The 20,930-nt window shown below is 50.1% G+C and overlaps 2 protein-coding genes across 3 annotated transcripts in view; one reads left to right on the top strand and one right to left on the bottom strand.

Moving 5' to 3' along the window:
- LOC147750966 (uncharacterized) overlaps positions 1–19,136 on the bottom strand; it is a 36,537-nt gene extending 17,401 nt beyond the window's left edge. The window contains exons 1-2 of the mRNA XM_086953613.1: positions 16,686–19,136; positions 5,868–6,060 (exon numbers count right to left, since the gene is read on the bottom strand). Of these exons, the coding sequence (XP_086809739.1) occupies positions 5,868–6,060; positions 16,686–18,317 (1,825 nt within the window). The 5' untranslated portion in view covers positions 18,318–19,136. The remainder of the gene's footprint in view (positions 1–5,867; positions 6,061–16,685) is intronic.
- The window catches only part of TNPO3 (transportin 3), a 1,270,791-nt gene that overhangs the window by 1,053,468 nt on the left and 196,393 nt on the right, over positions 1–20,930 (top strand). The gene's annotated exons all lie outside the window — the stretch shown is intronic.

Genomic DNA, 20,930 nt, shown 5'->3' with positions numbered 1-20,930 from the left:
AGTTCTCTGCCACTTCCTTTGCAACCAATTAGTGCAATGACAGAGCAGAAGTCACTATCTGATATTCCTAGATTAACACTCCGAGTTCTTCAACAAGATAAAAACTCAGCAAACCTGGAAATCCCCGCTTGCTGTGTTTTGATTAGTAATGGAACTCTGATGAGCAACTGATAACTATCACTTCCTAGTGACATCTTTAATTGACGTCTTATGTCCAGCAAACTTGCGTCAAACCCGGCACCTGTCGGGTATAAATATTACCAACGTTGCCTTAGGCAATGTGAGCTGAAAGCTGTCGTGCTGTCGTAAGCTGCCGTGCACCCTGTTGTGCATCCCATTGCTGCTGCAGGCAGTACGCTGCTGTTGTCCCTTGGTGGTGAAGCTACTGATACCATTATCGCTGCTAAAGTGCGAACGATGGTGCAGTACGCTTAGGAGCTGAACAGCCGTCCCTCTGCGAAAGAAGCCCAGCAGATTCCAGCTGCCTCGGACGCTGTCCCCCGCCTCCTCCCGACGCGCTGAAGAAGAGCCGCTGCCTTTCTCCTGCAGAGAAATCCAGCTCCAGCGTTTCCGGTCTGCCCTCGCGGGTGACTGGGATATTGAGTGCCCCCTGAAGGAAATACCAGACTTCCATCATTCTATTCAGAGGTATGGTGTTGACTAAACCCTTAGATGAGAATTCTTGAAACAAACCTTGGCAAAACCAACTTAACTTAAAGCTACTTACTTACTCCCCTTCCACGTGTTAGGCTTAGGTCTGGCACACTGGGGTAGGCTTAGTTAGAATCACCAGTTGAGTATTTTAGCCTAATGTATATATGACTGTATATATGTTTTATTACTTTTAAACCATTGTATGGCTAAGAAACCATATCAATGCTTTTACAGTTCTATTTCGCAATCCTTATCTTACTGTACGTACTTTTTATCATAACAAGTCTTGCAATTGTGGCAATACATTTCTCTTGTACGAGAAGAAAGACTGTTCAATAAATGTTAACCCTTTATTAACAAACGCCCGTCTCTCTATTCTCTACATCTCGTGAAAGTAAACTGCACTAAACTGACTGAGTGAAATACCTGTCTATTGTTTCACACGACCCTAGAGATTGACTCTTGATCTGAGGAGCAAAGTTGTCATGTTGCACGGTTGTTGGAAAACTGAATCCCTTCTTGTCTGTGCCAAGGAAGCTGATCACTTCCTATGCAGAGAAGAAAGTTTCCAGTGACCTCTGAGCTAGTTGGTAACACACCCAATTAAGTTTAGCATAGTCAGTGGAGGCCTGAAATATCCGCAGTTCCACGTCGATACTACTGTTTGTTATTCCAATGCGCAGGGCCTAGTGGGAAACTAGGAACTACACTACAAATGGGCTACTCCCTCCCTTTTGAGACTACCCCTCCATCCATGCCACCTCAACTTAATCGCATGTCGGTTGATGACTTGGTCCTTCTCCATCAGGAAGTTATGACTCTCTTGGCCAAGGGCGCTATTGAGTGAGTTCCTGCCCCATAAGTAGATCGTGGCTGCTATTCCCACTACTTTCTGGTGCCCAAGAAGGACAAAGGCCTGTGTTGTATCTTGGATGTCAGGAACGTCAATCGCTTCCTCCGGAAGGAGGAGATCAAAATGTTGAATTTGGCTCAGGTCTGGTCTGCCCTCGAGACTGGATGGTAGTGTTGGGCTTGCAGGACGCCTATTTCCACATCCCCATCTTTCCGGCCCACAGGCATTACCTACGGTTCACTGTAGGCCACATGCACTTTCAGTTTAACTTGCTCCCCTTCGGCCTTACCAGCACCCCTCAGGTGTGCATTAAAGTGATGGTAGTGATTGAAGCTCATCTGCGCAGATCAGGAGTTCCAGTCTTCCCATATCTCGACGACTGGCTGTTGAAGGCGGGCTTGCCCCAGACTGTCGTTTTCCACCTGCAACCAGTGGGCGCAGCATCAGGGAAACCTGTCAGATAACGTCCAGATCTCGGAGGGCACTTCACAGCAGCTGCAGTGGTGGCTCATTAACCGACATTGGGTCCACGGCAGATACCTTCCCCAACCGGAGCACCCATTAGTGACTGATGCGTCCCTCCTGGGATGGGGCGGCTACATGGGAGAGGCGGTGATCAGAGGCCTCTGGTCTCCAGTGGAGTCCAGGCTCCATATCAACCTTCTGGAGCTTCGGGCGATCTGGCTTGCACTGAAGGCTTTCCTTCCCTCTGTCAAAGGAAAAGTGGTGCAGGTGTTCACAGACAACAACATCGCCATGTTGTACTGCAACAAACAGGGCGGGGTGGGGTCGTGGACCCTAAGTTATGTTATGTTATGTTATATGGATATTTATTGCGCGCACAATTACTCAAGAGTATCCTGGCGCGAAACATAACCACAGAGAAGTCGAGAGCTGAACAGCAGAACAAAACAACTTTAATAGGCTATGTTAAAAAGATGGGTCTTAAGGAGCTTCTTAAAGTAACCAAGGTCTCTGGTGTCCCTGAGAGTGAATAGGAGGGAATTCCAGAGGGCAGCGGCTTTGACCGAAAAAGATTGACCGCCCAATCTGGATCGCCGGAAGCGGGGAACGTCAGGATCATCTGCGCCTCTGGACATGGCTGGAACAGCAGGGCATTTCCCTGGTGGTTCAACACCTGCCACTTTCATTGAACTCCAGGTTGTACCAACTCAGCCACAGGTGCATGATGGATCACGAATGGCGTCTTCACTCTGGCGTGGCACAAGTTCTCTTTCGACATTGGTTAGAGCCTTGGTTAGATCTATTCGCCACCGAAGAAAACGCACAATGTCAGCAATTTTACGAGTTGGAATTTCTAAAGCGGCAGTCTCTAGGTGACGATTTTCGTCGCTAGTAAGGTTGTAGTCTGTTGTACGCCTTTCTGCCCAGAGTGCTGAAGAAGATCGGGCGCAACCGGGCCCAAGTCATTCTTGTGGCGCCGGACTGGGCTCGAAGAGTTTGGTATCCCGAGTTTTTCAGTATGACGATCGACCCCCTGATCCAACTGCCTCTTCGGGAGGATCTTCTGTCGCAGCAGGGGATGGTCTTCCACCCGAACCTGTCCAGTCTCCACCTCTTTGCGTGGTGATTGACCAGTGGCAGTTGATTCCTTTTGACTTGCCTCCTGAAGTCTGTGATGTCATTCTTGCAGCCAGGGGTCCCTCCACTAAGTTGGTTTACGCCTGCAGGTGGAACAAATTTGTGGCATTGTGCACAGCAAAGGCTGTGGATCCCCTTTCTGCCCCTCTTTCAGAAATTCTGTTCCTTCTTTCTCTGGCACAGCAGGGCTCTGCTCTGGCCACAATCAAGGCCTATCTTTCTGCTATTTCGGACTTTCTCAGGTTCCCTGATCAGCCCTCTCTTTTCAAGTCCCCTGTTGTAAATAGATTTCTCAAAGGCATTACTCATCTTTTCCTTCCTATTTCTTTCGTAATGCCACAGTGGGACTTGAATGTTCTTACATATTTTTTTTTTAGTATTTTATTTTTCCTTCCGACCAGCAACTACATAGCATTTGTTAAAATACATACAGCAAGCTTGTAAATTCAATTGACACTTAGTAGTTATATTATAAGTTACATACAGGCAGTTTATTATTTGCGCCTCAATATCGTCTAACAGCAATAGTTTTGTTTGTATTACCATTAAAGACCCTGCAGCGGCTCCTCTATTGGCCCCGCATTCCATCCGATGCTTGGCATTCTTCTCTCTTTCAAACACGGTATCTCTATGGCATTAATCAGCATTAGGTCATGTCTCTTATCCTGTAGTTTCCTGTAAGGATTGCATGAGTGGTTCCCAGAAGTCTCTGGGTCTTGAAGCCATTGGCATGTCTTCAGCATAGGTCTCTAGTGTTTCTTTGCAATAGGTCATGTCTTTTATCCAGTCTTTAAGTCTGGATGGTCTTTTGCTCCCCCACCTTATCGCTACTCGTTTTTTCACAAGAAGTATTGCTACAGCTAAGAATTTCCTGTGCCTAGCGTATGAGTTTTTTGGCTCACAATATGCACGTCAGAGGGGTATTTGGAATGTGTTCCGATAGCATGCTAGTTAGCGCGGTAGTGACTGTATCCCAGCAGGTCCGTAGACCTGGGCAAGACCATGCCACGTGCAAGAAATCTGCGCCTGCTGCATTGCATCTAAGACAGGAGTCTGTGTCCTAAGGCCCAATTTGTGCAATTTTACTGGAGTGTAATATAGTTGGTGAATGAACTTAAAATGTATAATGCGTAGATTGCAATTGAATGTGAGAAGTGTAAGTTGCGTACAACGGTATTGCCAATCTTGTTCATAAATTGAGATGGCCAATGGCCTCTCCCATCTGCTCTGCGCTGCTACAGGCTTGTCTGCCTGTTCACCTTGGGCTGCTGGGTATAATCGTGTTACTAAATTCTTGCAATTGGGGACCGTTGACAATACTTGTAACGTAGACAGTTGCTCGGATTCAGCTGGAAATGTATTATATAGTGTCCTCATAGCCATGCGTAGCCGTAGGTACTCAACATTTTTCATTGGAGTCTGATGTGCGCATAAGGAAGGATCTGCCCTTAATAAATGTTTTATGAGGAAACACTTGACCCAGGGTGTGTATTCCCATTTCCTCAAGTAATAGCTGCATATTTTGTTCTTGTGTGACTGTGAGGTGGGGGTGCTTAGCCGTGGGCGGTGCACGCGCATATATCGGTAATTTATTTGCTCTGCACACGCCACGCTCTCGTGGTGCCCTTGTGGGTGTGTATCGTTTTTTTTTTGGTATGTAGCGTATTGGGTCGGCTAGCAACGCCGTCAAGGGCATAGGGGAAACGCTATCTCTTTCTACCGAGATATGTGATATGTAGGCGTGGGGCCTCGTCCAGTAGTGTGCGTGTTGAGCCTGCGCACAAAGATAATATAATTGAAAGTCTGGTGCCCCAAAACCACCCAGGGGATATGGTTGTGTAAGGACTCTCCAGCTTACTCTAGCCTGTTTGCCAGTCAATCTGGCAATATTATCATTTTCTGAAGGGCTATCCTGTCAGCCATTGAAAAGGGCATTTTTATCCACCTATCTACTTGATCTTCCAATCTGGTCATCGCCTTTCCATAATTTTCCCTGACGACTATCTCGGGGTCCCTGTGTATCCAGATCCCCAAGTATTTAACCGGATTTGTGCACCAGTTCAGGAGAAAGTCTAGCTCTGGTTCCCTTGTGACTCTTGTAAGTGGGACCACAACCGATTTATCCCATTTGATGCGGAGACCGGCATAGCGTTCGTATTGAACATATTCTCTGAGTGGATTTAGGTTCTTGTCCGGATACTTGGTGTATAGGACCATGTCATCTGCGTATAGCAAAATGCCAATCGTCGGAGGCTAAATTGTAACGCCTTGGTGGAATGTTTCTGATGAATTTTACAGGCCAGTGGCTCAAGTTGCAAGGCAAAGAGCATTGGTGACAGTGGGCATCCTTGTCTCGTACCATGTGTAATTATTACAGGATCAGATGTTAAGCCATTTATCCGAACTCGTGCCCTGGGCGCCGTATACAATAAGGAGATCCATTTTAAAAAGGGTTCGGGGAACCCCATCTTGCGCAAAGTTACAAACGTAAAGCTCCATTCCACGGATTCAAACACCTTAGCGGTGTCCAACAGGGCTGTAGCCGCTGGCACTTCCGGGTCTAGTTGGTGGTAGAGCGAGAAAATGGTGCAAAGATTGTGAGTGGTAGACCGCGTTGGCATAAAGCCTGCTTGGTCCGGTAGTATTAAATTACATAAAGGTGGTTGTATTCTATTCGCTATTATTTTTGCTAAAATCTTCACGTCGATATTAATTAGAGCTAAAGGCCTGTAGGAATCGCATACTTGGGGATCTTTACCTGCCTTCAGCAGTGCTATCAGTAGTGCTTCATTGAGTGTGGTCGGTAATGTGCCTTCCTCATATGCTTCTTCCAGCATTTCTGCAAAGTGTGGCACTAGTATATCCCGGTATTCTTTGTAGAATTCTCCCGGGAGTCCATCGAGTACAGGAGCTTTATTATTGGGGAGAGAATTGAAAGCATCTATTTCCTCCTTAGAAATAGGAAGGCAGAAATATTTTGTATGAGTATCAGATAGCCATGCTAGCCCTATATCATCCAGGTATTCCCATATATCCGGAGTGGAAGCTGGTTCGAGGCATGTGGGATGCTGAATTCATATCTGTGCATAGATCGCCGCCTAGTGTTGGGTCCGGATGATTGCACATTGTTGTCCTAGAAGAGTCTTCGAAGTATCACGAGATAGGTGGCTCCTCCCCTGGACTACAGTGCGCATGGGCATCGACTCCATCCTCAGATTGTTTTTTTCCTCCATTGGGTTCGGATGTCTTTGAATTCCCTCTTGTCGGAATCGATAGTAAACTTTCTTGAGACCAAAAGGACTTTACTCTAATACATCGGTATTGTCTTGCGTTCGGTCTTACTTCTTCCAGCTCGGTTCCGAGCCGGATTCTCTACACCCGCGTGCTCTCGGCGCGGAAGGCCCAGTCGACGCTCCAGACCTATCGACCGTCCATCATGGAACGAAGTCCATTCAAGAGATGTCCCGTCTGCAACTCGAAGTATCCCCACATCGACGTCCACCCGGTGTGCAACAAGTGTCTGTCGCCGGACCACGATGAAGACAAGTGTACGGCTTGTTCACGCTTCAGGACAAAGAAGACGCTTAAGCTTCGACGAGCTGCGCGCCAGGAGGCCCAGCATGCTGCACCGGCGCCTGTGGACATCTTCGATGCAGGGGATGTCGAGGACCAATCTATCCAGGACATTTCTGTGTCGAACCCCGCGTCGGACGTCGACTACGACGCGGATGCTGAGATGTTCGAGGCCGAAGAAGTCGTCGACGAGGTAGGAGACGACGACGCGGCCCTCGGGCCATGGAGGATAGCTCGAATGAGGAGCTTCCTCTAACTGACTCTGGGGCCGTGCCAATTTATAAGGCTCAGGTCAAGGGATCGCCTTCGGGCCTTCCCCAAGATCTCACTATGGGTTCTACGGCCCGCCTTCGGGCTCGGCCACGGACATTGCTGTCGAGCCACTCCCTGTCAAAACGAAACCGAGAGCGAAACCTACGGTCTCGACTCCAGATACTGCGCAGGTGCCGTCCTCGAAACAAAGTGCGCATCGCTTTGGTCGGCTCCAAGGCCTCGGTGACCTCGGCGCCGAAGGTGGCTGTCGAGCCGAAGGCTCAAGTCAAGGGCGTCGAGACTAAGTCTGCCGCGCCGAAGACTAAAGTCAAGGTGGTCGAGCCGAGCGCGTCGGCGCCGAAGACGGTCGACGCCGGCAAAAGCCTCAGCGACCCGAAGAAGGCTGTCGGCGACCCGAAGAAAGCTCTCGGTGACCCGAAGAAGCGGCTGGATGACCCGAAGGTTCTCGCGACTCCACGTCAGCAGGACAAGGCCAAGGGCACCGCGCCCCGAGAGTCGACTCCAGGTGTGACCTCGAGGGATTCCATTGAACCGGCGCGCCCATCCGGCGCGTTCACCAAGAAGGTGACGGACTCCCTGCAGCGCATCAGGGACAGCACCGCGTCAGTCGGTCCGAAGGATCCTCCGCCTACGAAACCGGTGGAGAAACCATTTAAGGCGTCCACGCCCATCCATTTCACGTTGCCGCCGAAGACGGCGCCGAAGGCTTTCGCTCCTAAGGCAGTCGCCGGCGTGCCCGAAAAGGTCTCCTCGGCGCCGATAGCGTCAGCGGTGGTCCCCGGCCCGCGACCTCGACGACCTTTAGGGGACGAGCATCAGGAGCACTTCATCGATGCCGAAACGGGCAAGCTTTCCCTCTACAAGCGGAAAATCGCCCCAGAACGCCCAATGGAGTCTTACAAGATCCCTCTCAAGAAAAAGGACTCTGCTTGCACTCCCGTCTTGGTGGAACCACTTTCCCCACAGACTCATAATGTTTCGCCCACTTACTCGGATGTGGACGCTGGAGAGGGGGATGATGAGGATGAGTACAGTTATCCTGTCTATACAGACCCTGAGGATACTAATGAACCCTGGGCAGCTGGTGGTGACCCTGGGGATCCTCAATCAGGACAAGACCCTCAGCTTTATTCTGCAAAAACGTCCCCTACAGAAGACTCTGCAGCTTTCAATGCCCTCATTGAGCGGGCAGCTAACAATCACAACGTCCAGCTCCATGCTGACCCTGTGGATGTCGATTTCCTTTTTGATACCTTCTCAGTCTCAGAAAAAACTGTTAAGACTCTGCCTATGCTGAAAGGTGTTTTAAAGCATGCTGCTGAGATCTTTAAAGAGCCTACCAGGGCGAGGGTGATAAACCCTAGGATTGAGAAGAAATACAAGTCAGCGCATACTGATCCTACCTACATCAAAGGACAGTTGCCTCTGGACTCCCTTGTTGTCTCGAATGCCCGGAAGAGGGCTAATTCTCAGACTATGGGTGATGCTCCTCCCCCAGACAAAGAATCCAAGGTCTTTGAGGCATCGGGGAAGAGGGTAGCAGCACAGGCAGCCAACATCTGGCGCATTTCTAACACACAAGCGCTTCTGGCGCGCTATGACAGGGCACACTACGACACACTGGAGACCCTGTTGCAGCACCTGCCTGATGAATACAAGGAGGCGGCTGAGATGCTGATTCAGGAAGGGAAGCTGATCTCTAACGCTTCAATTAAGTGCGCTCTGGACGCGGCTGATACCGCTGCCAGAGCTATAAACACTAGTGTTATGCTACGGCGACATGCCTGGCTGAGAATCTCTGGATTTAAGCCAGAAATCCAAACCACCATCCTTAACCAAACAGTCAACCCAGATCACCTGTTTAACCCGGAGGTTGACACCACCCTAGAAAAGATAAAAAAGGACACAGAGACTGCGAAATCCATGGGTGCCTTACAGTCACAGCAGTTTCGGGGTGGGTCTTTTCGTCGCTCAAGCACTAGAGGCGTTTCCCGGGGCCAGCTCTCCCAGTCCACGCAGTACTACAAGGGCAACACTCAGACCACATACACCAACAAGAGTCGAGATGGATATCGTGGTAACAGCGCCAAGGGCAGAGGTCGTGGAAACAACAGCTCCAGATCCTCTGCCACCAGCAAACAGTGACGCCTTGTCACTGCCCCCCGACCATACAACACCGGTCGGGGGGAGACTCCAGCAGTTCTTGCCCGTCTGGAAGTCCATCACCACAGACAGGTGGGTCAGAAAACTTATCCAATACGGTTATTGTCTGGAGTTAACATCCACTCCACCCAACATGCCCCCAAGAAACCGTCCTATGTCAGCTGAGCATTTGCACTTATTGCAGCAGGAAGTCACCGTTATGCTGCAAAAAGGGGCAATAGAGCTCGTTCCTATGCAAGAAAGAGGCACAGGGGTCTACTCCCTGTACTTCTTAATACCAAAGAAGGACGGGTCCCTCAGGCCCATCCTGGACCTCAGGCCACTCAACCGTTACATCCTGTCGGAGCACTTCCATATGCTGACCCTGCAGCAAGTGCTCCCGTTGCTCAGTCAGGGGGATTTTCTCGCAACTTTAGACCTAAAGGATGCGTACTTTCACATTCCACTTCACCCTTCACACAGGGAATACCTCCGGTTCACCATACAAAACCAGCACTACCAGTTCAAGGTTTTGCCTTTCGGTGTCACCACGGCACCCAGGGTGTTCACAAAGTGCCTGGCGACAGTGGCGGCGCATCTCAGGAGACGGAACATACACGTCTACCCTTATCTGGACGACTGGCTCATCCAGGCAAAGTCAGCCCAGAAGTGTGCCGCCCACATGTCCCACACCATTCACCTCCTGCACGATATGGGATTCTCACTGAATTACCCAAAATCCCACCTCCAGCCCGCCCACATACGGCAGTATCTGGGTACGACTATAAACACTCTGGCGGCCACAGCACAGCCAAATTCAGTGAGTCAGCAGCATTCAATCGCTGATACAAAAATTCAGACCTCAACACTCGCTTCCAGCAAGAGTGTTCATGCAGTTGATAGGCATGATGGCCTCCTGCATTTCCATAGTCCCGCGTGCGAGACTACATATGCGCCTGCTTCAGGAGTGCTTAGCACGTCAGTGCACTCAGGCTCACGGGCAGTTGAAAGACCTAGTGTTGGTGAGCGGTCGGGCATACAACTCTCTGCATTGGTGGAATCCACGAAACCTTTGCAAGGGCCGACCGTTCCAAGAGCCTGTGCCACAGATCATCCTGACAACGGACGCCTCTCTCCAGGGATGGGGAGCTCATGTACTCCATTACACGGTGCAGGGACTATGGACGCAACAGCAACGGAAGATGCACATCCATGTTCTCGAACTGATGGCGATCTTCACGGCACTCAAAGCCTTCAAAGTACATCTGTGCAACAAGGTTGTGTTGATCCGGACGGACAACATGACGGCCATGTACTACATTCAGAAGCAGGGAGGAACACACTCTCCGCAGCTGTCTCATCTGGCTCAGAGCATATGGAAGTGGGCCATTCAAAGGAACATCTTCCTCATGGCGGAACACCTCCCGGGCAAGGACCATCAGATGGCGTACCTGCTCAACGGGTTCAGTCACCAAATGCACGAGTGGGAGATGAATCCATCGGTACTCCAGTACTTCCAAAGGTGGGGTCATCCAGAGATATACCTGTTCGCCACAAAGGAAAACGCCAAATGCCGAAGCTTTGCCGCCAGGTTCCCACACCCACAGTCGCAGGGCAATGCGATATGGATGAACTGGTCAGGCAGATTTGCGTACGCTTTTCCCCAGCACCTCTAATACCTCTGGTGGCACGCAAGCTAAAGCAACACTTGGTGACTCTCATCCTGGTTGGTCCGACTTGGGCACGCCAACCATGGTACACCACGTTTCTAGAACTATCCGAGGTACCGCATCAAAGGCTGCACCTCACGCCCAGGCTTTTGACGCAGAGCCATGGCGACATTCAGCATCCAGCATCCAGATCCGCAACAGCTCAACCTCGCGATCTGGCTCCTGAGGTCATCAGGGAAGCAAGGAAGCCCACCACCAGAGCATGCTATGCGGCGAAATGGAAGCGGTTTGTCATTTATTGTGCAGACCACAACATCAACCCGCTGGACGCACCTATTCAAAACATCATTTGTTATCTGTTACATCTATACAAATGTAATCTGGCATATGCTTCCATTCTTATACATTTATCCGCAATGGCGGCTTATCTCCAAAACAGGCAGCATCTCTCCCTTTTCAGAGTGTCTGCCATCAAAGCCTTTCTGTAAGGACTCAAACGAGTCATTCCTCCGCGGACCCCACCATCTCCTGAATGGAACCTAAATGTGGTCCTCACCAGACTGATGGGTCCGCCTTTTGAGCCACTGCACTCATGTGAGATTCAGTTCTTAACATGGAAAGTGGCTTTCCTGGTAGCAATTACGTCACTACGACGAGTTAGTGAACTCCAGGCACTAACTATCCAAGAGCCATTCATACAGATTCATTCCAACAGGGTGGTGCTTCGCACTAACCCTAAGTTCCTTCCTAAGGTGGTTTCACAGTTCCATATCAACCAGACTATAGAACTGCCTGTGTTCTTCCAAAATCCAGAGTCAGTTGCGGAGAGAATGCTCCACACACTTGACGTCAAGAGAGCCTTGATGTACTACATTGATAGGACCAAAGATTTTCGGAAGACGAAACAACTATTTGTTGCCTTTTCGCCACAACACAAAGGCAACCCCATTTCCAAGGCTGGTATAGCCAGGTGGATCGTTAAGTGTATTCAGATCTGCTATCGGAAAGCCAAGCGCACCCTGATGATTGCCCCGCGGGCCCACTCCACCCGGACGTTGGGGGCCTCCATGGCTTTCCTTGGAAATATTCCTTTAGAAGACATATGTAGAGCAGCCACATGGTCTACCACACACACGTTTACAAAACACTACTGTGTAGATGTGCACTCCAAACAGCAGGCAGCAGTAGGGCAGGATGTTCTAAAAACACTTTTCCAAACTGCTGCAGCTGGCACAGGCGGCCGCCGTTAATGGAGGGACTGCTATGTATTCTATGCAAAAATATGAATTCAGCAGCCCACATGCCTCGAACCGAATATGCTACTTACCAGTATGCATCTGTGAGAAGTTGGCCTGATATGCAGTGCTCACTATTCTAGTGATCACTATGTATCAGTCCAAACAACCCTTATTGATGATTTGTTGTAAGTCAACCTTATAGACCAGCTATCCTAGTAGCATGGACAAGAGCAGTCTTTAGGCTAAACTCTAGAGGGCGTATTAACCCAGCTGTTATACCATCACATATACCCCTTGAACACCAAGTGAAAGGACACCACACAAGTTGTATTGAAAATAAAAGGATATTTATTTAGAACACAACAACCCTGGACTCTTTGAGGACAGGGTTCTAAGCACAATACAAAGCTCTTAAAGAACTACTGAAAGTCGCACTATTTACACAAATACCCGAGGGGCACGAAAAACCATATACTACAGAAGTGGAATGCGAAATTACTAGCAGGTAAGTACTGCTCTCAGAGACTTTAGAAACGCTGGGCCTACAATGCTGAACCCTTAGATTAAAAGCAGGAGGCCTAGGGACGTCGTGTGCAGAGTGGAAACTCTCACGCGTAATGCGGGACAAAGTCTATGGATACTAGTAAATGCAAAAGTTAGTGTTCTCGGGCGAACCCGACTAGGTAGGTCAAAAACGAAAGTGGATCTAGACACGTAGAGAGTTGGTCTACGCTGGAGCACCGTAGTACTCGGTTTACCTAGCCCAGGGGCTGCGGCTGCATAGGGTTCAAGTGTCGTCGGGAATCCTCGTTGACGAACCAGGAGCCTGAAGTGGAAGTTGCTGGCAGGCGACCAGTGAAGATGTTCCGGGCTGATCCAAGGACTGGATCAGTTGAAGAAGAGTACCTGTAAGCAGAGGGGACCAAGTTCTGAATCACTAGCCAGTGATTAGATGGGCACCAGGATGGCACCGGACGAGGTCACTCAGCCAGGCGAAGAGGTGACACTGGATTCTGCTGCTGCACTGACCAGGGCACTGATGTCGACCAGGCTGGAGATCTGCGAGCTGTCCCACGTCGGATGTCGGCTGCTGGCCATGCTGGATCCGGTAACGGAGGCAACAAGCCTTGGCTACGGCAAGCCCAAGTGGTGACACAAAATGGCGTCTTGAGTAGACCAGGAGGGTCCCCTTCAGGAGGAGACTAGGGCCAGTCTAGAGGAGCTAGACCAGCGGTGAAACAAACGTAGGACGTCGTCTGGAGGGTCACTAGCCAACGGGCAAGTGACCGGACAACGTAGCAGCAACCCCGGAGCAAAAGGGCCCCACGCTGATCTGGTGGATGCTGGGGGGCTGGACTTCGGTGCTCGTGCTGCTTGGGGTTGGGGCTTCTTTTACCCCAGTGCACCCACTCGAGGGTCCATCGGTGGTCGTGCTGGTTCAGTGTCGTGCTGGTTCTGATGATCGCCGGGTCCTCTGGTCTCGTCGCACCTACGGGTCTCAGCTGTGCTGTAGAGGCAGGGTGAGGTCCGAGAGAGCAGGGAGTCCGGGTCTTGTCGAGCTGGGCAGTCTGGTTCCGGAGGAAGGACGTTTCAGCAAACCGCAAGATACTTAGGTGGTGCCTGCTGCTGCAGGGTGACTACTCCTTAGTCACAAGCGAGAAATCTTGAGAAGAAGTCTTGAGTTCCTTTCGTAGAAAGTAGTTTAAGGATTCAAAGATGATCTAATTTGGAAGGGTCCCCGCTCCTACCTTTATTCTAAAGAAAGGGGCTGGTACGCAACTAGGTCCTGCCCATGGGTGGGACCAGGAAGGGGGGTGGTTACACCCCTCTCCCCTGTCCGGACTTTCCCCAGCTCAGGGGCTGGTGTGCCCCTGGAACTGGTTCAAGCCGGCATATGCACAGTGAGCACCGGGGTGCCACTTGCAGTCACCTTCCTATTCAGCCCTGCCTACCCAGGATACACAAAACCCTGTCTGGCATGGTGCTAGCACCGCCCCTGACAGGAAACCCTTTGTCCAAGCTCTCCTCGCTGGAAGGACTCCCAGCAGCAGGAGGTCAGACTTGTGTCTGTGGTGGCAGCATCCATTTTGTGATGCTGAGGCTTGAGTTAACTTTAACCGGGGTTCACAGTTACATACATGTCGTGTCCCTCTAGAAGGGTGGAATGCTAACCCCGTCGCCAGAATTGGCGAGGGGTTAGTATTCCAATTCGTATGACACCTTACTCGACATGTTTTGATAAAGCGATACCAAAGTTGGCAAATAACCGCGAGGATTATAATGCACTTAAGAGTATATGGTACGCGTTATCATGGAACAGCTATTAGGACTTGGTTCCGCAAGCTGCAAACGGGCTCAGCTCATGCCAGAGCACCATCTCACATAATTCCAAGCACTCTGCCTTCACGATTGTCAATGCCTGCCATAGGAGCGACTGATAGGAGTATATGTGTCCATTTTAGGGTTAGCTATAGGTATACTATATCTAAAGCAAAGGGTGATTACACCACCTTGTCCCAGCTGTCGTGCAGCCAGTTGTCAGATTTAGATGGCCAGCCAGGGGTGGCATAATACATGCTGCAGCCCCTGGTAGGCCCTGGGTACACCTATGCCCTGGGTACCTAAGGTACACTGTACAGGAACTGATAAGGTGACTCAGTATCCAATTAGATATGTACCTAAGGTACATGGAATCCATTTTACAGAGAGAGCAGTAGGCCTGGAGCCCTGAATAGCAGGGTCCCAGGTCAACTAAGTCGGAAAACCAGCAAAACACCAGGCAAAATGTTGGGGGCAACCATAGTCAGGTATCCACCCTCCTACAGCATCTGTTATTGGCATGCAAGGCTGCTGACATTCATATCGGCCGCCCTCCTCCCCGGCGCCTGTAGCGGCTGCAGCACTCAGAAATACTTCTAGCATGGTCATCATTCACAAAGTTTCACTCCATCTCAGCCACAATGGCTAAAAAACAATCTGAGAATGGAGTCGATGCCCATGCGCACTGTAGTCCAGGGGAGGAGCCACCTATCTCGTGATACTTCGAAGACTCTTCCAGGACAACAATGTGCAATCATCCGGACCCAACACTAGGCGGCGATATATGCACAGATATGAATTCAGCAGCCCTACATGCCAAGAACAGATGCATACTGGTAAGTAGAATATTCGTTTCGGATCATCCCCACAGATAGATGTTATGTTATGTTAATAGCTTTTATAAGGCGCGCAGCTGCCCCAGCCAAGGGGCGTCCTGGCGCCTGATCAGGTACCACAACACAACAAATCGATGCTGGGAGAAAAAGAGGGAATCAGTCAGCAGTAGGGAACAAAAAAGTTTTTATGGCGCGCCTGAAAGGAGTCAGGCTGTTCAAGGCTCGAATATGGACAGGGAGAGAGTTCCATAATCCTGCCGCTAGAACTCGAAAGGAGCGACCTCCCATCCTACTCAGTCTGAACCTGGTCTTAACCGCCAGATGAAGAGATTCCGATCTGAGAGCCCGTGTAGGAACATAGGCGGAAACAAGATTAGCAAGGGCTGGAGGAGAGGAGAGCTTCAAGATCTTAAATGTCAGACAAAGAGCCTTAAATTTAATTCTTTGTCTGACCGGCAGCCAATGGAGAGAGGTCAAAACTGCAGAGACAGAGCACTGTCTAGGAAGGCCAACAATGGCACGCGCAGCGGCATTCTGCACCCTTTGCAGTCTAGTAGCCTCCGCCTGATTCACTCCGAGCAGCAGCGCACTCCCATAGTCCATCCGGGAAAGAATGGAGGCTTGGACCACCAGTTGCCGAGTAGGGGGGTCGAAGAATTCGAGGACCGGTCTCAGTCCTCGCAGAATACCATAACAGGTAGCTGCAATCTTCTTCGTGTGGCTGGTAAAGGAGAGTGTTGGATCCAGCCAAACCCCCAAGTTCTTAACTTCGGCAGCTGGGTTGGGAGTCACCCCCAATTCTGGAGGCCACCACTGGTCTCCCCAGAGCTCCGCCTGCTTCCCTAGGATCAGAACCTCGTTTTTTTTTGGCATTTAACTGCAAGCAGTTAGTGCGCATCCAATTTGCCACGGCTATGAGTCCTGCACGGAATCTGGGAGCGTTCACCTCGGGGTCCCCACTAAGTGTCACTGCCAGCTGCGTGTCGTCAGCATACGATGTCATGGTTAGGCCACATTGTCTGACGACTGCAGCCAGCGGTTTCACATATAAGTTGAACAGAGTGGGGCTCAGCGCAGAGCCCTGCGGCACTCCCAGCCCCAATGGATGGAAAGAGGACTGACCAGGTGGAATAGCCACTTTAAAAAACCGGTCCGAAAGGAAAGAGCGAAACCATTGGAGAGCAGTCCCCTCAATTCCCACTTCCTCCAAACGCCGGATCAAAATGTCATGAGACACCGTGTCAAACGCGGTGCTCAAATCTAACAAGAGGAGCGCCGCTGTCTGCCCAGCATCTAGCACCGTTCGCAAGTGCTCAGTCATGAAGAGCAGTGCAGTTTCGGTGCTGTGTTGTGCACGAAAACCATTCTGGCTCTCGTCTAGAATATTATTTCGAGAAAGGTGGGCAGACAAGATGGAGTTCACGTGTGCCTCAGTGACCTTAGCGGTCCAGGGCAGCAGGGAGATGGGACGATAGTTTTCTGGTAAAAGGGGATCCAGGTTAGGCTTCTTTAAAATGGGGCTGACCACTGCCTGCTTCCAGGAAGAAGGGACCACACCCGATGTGAGCGATAGATTGATCAGATCCAATATAGGCTCACGACATAGGGGCGGGAGAAGTTTGAATAGCTCTGGCTTCAGCGGATCTAATGGAGAGCCAGATTTAATTTTGAGGCTCAGAGTGTCGAAAACCTCGTCAGACATTACTGGCAGGGAGGACAGGGTTTCATGGACCGTAGCCATCACACCAGTATGCTCAGCACCGGGCACAGATGACGTAAATCCTCGGTAGATTGCCTGCACTTTCTCCACGAAAAAGGATGCCAAACTTTCACAGTGAGAGTCCGTGCAGATTTCCAGCGAGGTGGCCCGTTTCCCCACAAGGTCTTTGAGAACCTTAAAGATTAATTTGGATGGGTTGGGGCTATTCTGAAACTCAGAAGCATAGTGTGCGGCCCAGGTTTGGCAGATTGCCCTGTGATAGATCTTAAGCTGAGCAAAATACAGAGATTTCAATGTGGGATCAAAGGATTTCCTCCAAGCCCTCTCTGCTTGCCGGCACGTTCTCTTAAGCTCGGCAAGAGTATCATTATACCATGGGCTGGGAGTTTTAGCATGGCATTTCGACCAGCGCATTGGTATAAGAGAGTCAAGGGCGGCTAGGACCCAGTTACAAAACTGCTCATATCCTTGTTCCACATTCAGCAGATTGCCATGGGGCTGCGCCTCCAAGATCTTAAAAAACTCCTCTAGTTTGAGCTTACGCCAATTTCTTTTGACGATCAGTCTGTCCACAGGTTTAAATTGTGGGTCATCTAAAGGACATGAAACTTTAACCAACAGATGATCAGTCCAACCTACCACCATCGGGTCAGATACCCTAGCCCGATCCAGTGTGGTGAAGAAGGGGTCAAGGATGTGACCTCCTATGTGGGTAGGGGAGGTAACTAGTTGGTTCAATTGCATGGCTTCAAGGTCCGCTAACAAGGAATTAATAGGTGCAAATGACCTTTGATCAAAAGGTTTATTGAGGTCGCCTATGATGTTAAAATTAGCACATCTAGGAGCTAAAGAGCTGACCACGTCAGCAAGAGCGGCCTTGAAGACAGTGTCATTCCCTGGCGGGCGGTAAATAAGCATACCGCTAAGAGTGAACTGATGACTGAAGGTGACCTTAAAAGAAGCGCTCTCGCACGCTGGTAGATCAAGAGCTTTCCAATCAGTCGGGAAGCAAGATTTTATCGCCATGGCTATGCCACCCCCCCTAGAAGTGCGGTTAAGAGTAAACACTGTGTAGGTGGAAGGGAATGCCAGATTGATTATAGCAGTATCTGCGTCCTGAAGCCAAGTCTCAGTGAGAAAGATAAGGTCTGGAGAGTCCTTATCGATCATGTCACGTAAGGACTGATGGTGCTTGACCAACGATCTCACGTTCAGACTCCATATGCTGAGTACACGCTCAGTAATGTTAGTACGAGTACTTAGGGCATTCCTTTCAACAGAGCGCACCCCAGTGGGGGTATCAAGTGATAAACTGCCACAGGCACAATCATAAGGACCCGAAAGCGGGTACACCGGATCATGAACACACACCGAAAGCCTTTCTCTAATAGAAAGAAGAGCGGCGCGATTGTACCTGATCGTCGCGGTATTCTGCATAGTGGTATGATGGCTAAATGCCAGAGTCCATATCCCGCTCACGCTTCCTCGACGCGGACGAGCGCAGACGGGCAGGACTCTGGCACGACTCCGGCTATGCGACGGCGTCCCACTGCGCGGGAGAGGACGACTTTAAGTAGGCGTCGCAATACAGACCTCGAGCGTCGGGACGCTCCAAGATGGCGCCCGCCAAAGTTTCCACTCACCCAAGCCAAGATGGCGCCCACAGGAGTCCAACCCCGGGACCCGGACCCGCCAAATGGCGTTGCGTTTTCCGAAAATTATATGCAGGTAAGGGGGCGAGTACCCAGGCAGAGTAAAGTTAAAAGCGAGGGAAAATCCAAACAATAATAGAGATACAATAAAGGTAGTATTAAAACCATAGCGTACTGGCAGCGCGACCTGCGCTAATGCAGCACCCAATCTAAATGAGAACAAGCAAGTCCGCCTTAAGTAGGCGTCGCAATACAGAGCTCGAGCGTCGGGACGCTCCAAGATGGCGCCCGACAAAGTTTCCACTCACCCAAGCCAAGATGGCTTGGGTGAGATCCACAAAGAAAGCATGCATTTATACTAATCGGCATATGAGCTAACCTTTATATGAGACAATCAGGAAATGTTTAAGCAAGGTTGCCGCCAATGCTTTATACTTTTTTTTCCCCCACATGTGCTTCTTTCCCGTATGATGAAAACGTAATGTAACTATGCTAACATGCTCTGAAAGTAAGGTGTAATGCTCAGACCGTCAAGTAATTCCTATGTATATTATCTCATCATATGATACACCTGGTATAATTTACGATGTACTGACTGTACAGAAATGTTAATAAATAAAGTTCAAAAAAATGAAAGAAAACTAGTATGAAGAACTTCAAGATGCCAGTGGCCTGGAGGCTTCTTTACGTACTGGGTGTGTGTCCTCCTGCTCTTGCTACTGAGAAAAGTGCCTCCTTTGCTTTTATGCAAATGACAGTAGAAGTATTAGATGTACAGCTTCCACCTATGGAGGGGGTGATGATAGTGCTGATGCTGTTTCAGCGGATTAAGCTGCCCATGGCTACTGTCATAGTCAGCCCTTTGTTGTTCTTCACCCCTGTCTTACTATCATGAAACCAGAAGCCAAACAGCGAATTCTAAACCTTCTGTTTTCTGGAACCCCTCTGTTTGGAACATGTACAGTTAAATTCAGCATGTTAAGGCAGAGTTGAAAACACTCAAAGCTGTGTGCCTTGAAAAACGATAGGCATTATCACCAACAGAGGATTCGGTCTTCTCAGTGGGTGCTAAATAGCACCAACAGTCACAACATCAAACATCCTTTCAACCTTGCGGGAAATGACATCTCCACGACGAGTGTTGTCGCATCCACCGAACATGCTCCTAGAGGATGAGTCGGAGGAAGAAGAAGAGGAGTTTGGTCATTATAGAGATGCCTACAGTCCCTCAGACTTGCATGTAAAGATGCAGGACACGGAGGACTATTTTGAACATGCACGTGAACAACAGGTGCACTATGTTTGAGGAGCGGCGTCCTACTGGTTTAGGACAGGACATGGTGGCCATGCCGGTCTCTCTGCTCTCTGATCTTCAACTGATGTTACAGGATTATAGAACCAGGTTCCCGTCGGAACATTCTACGCAGTCTACCTAGCCTCCTCCTCAGGGATTGCCTCGAGCAGTTGCTGATCCGCCTTCTTCGCAGGGGGTGCCCCACCTCCCAGTTCAGGTTATACCTCTGGTCCGACCTCGCACACCGGATCCTCTGGTCCGACCTCGAACACCGGATCCGAACCAGCCAATCCGGTCAATCTGGATACCTCTTCGGATGAGGAGGGGCCTCATGTGGATCCCTTATCTGATCCCTTACAGGACCCAGATCTGGATCAGGGTGACAGTGGCCTACAAGACCCGGACGCCACTGGTCGTGATACATCTATCTCCCCTCCTGTGGACATAGGAGGGTTCCATCACCTGATGGAGAGAGCGGCGAAAAGATTTGGACTGCCGATTACAAGAGAGGAGTCTGAATGCTTCCTCTATGATTTCAAGGAGCAATACAGGAGATCCGTCAAGTCTATTCCGATCATCGAACTTGTGTGGGAGGAAGGCATAAAGATCATGCAGAATCCAGCCACGGTGATTCCAGTACTCCCCAGACTGGAAAAGAAGTACAAGGCTCCGGAAGGCAGTCCAGCTTGTCTTCTTGCTCAACCGAAACCTGATTGTCATCTCTCAGGCCGCCCAAAGCAAGTCGAAGAATCCGACGACGCCTTTGACTACGCCTCCAGACAAGGACGGTAGACGTCTGGATAATGTGGGGGAAGAGGTTTTCCACCATGGCCAGCTTGCTGGTTAGAGCGGCTAATTCTCTCGCCATTCTGGGCAGATACGATCGCCAGATGTGGTGTGACATGGCACCGTATGTGGAACAATTTCCAGACGTAGCACGAGAGGAAGCCAAGAGAGTGCTGATGGAAGGGGAAAAATCATCTTCCGAGGTCATCGACTGTTCGATGGACATCGCCTCCACGGCTTTTCGGGCCTTAGCGAGTTCAGCGGTACTACATCGCCAGGGCTGGTTAAGAGCCACCTGGTTTCGTCAGGAGGTCCAAA

The sequence above is a fragment of the Lissotriton vulgaris genome, chromosome 1_1 (genome assembly GCF_964263255.1).
Source record: "Lissotriton vulgaris chromosome 1_1, aLisVul1.2, whole genome shotgun sequence".
In the NCBI taxonomy this organism is placed as follows: domain Eukaryota; kingdom Metazoa; phylum Chordata; class Amphibia; order Caudata; family Salamandridae; genus Lissotriton; species Lissotriton vulgaris.
Note: the sequence above shows the minus strand (reverse complement) of the source record. Positions and strands in the feature narration are given on the sequence as shown.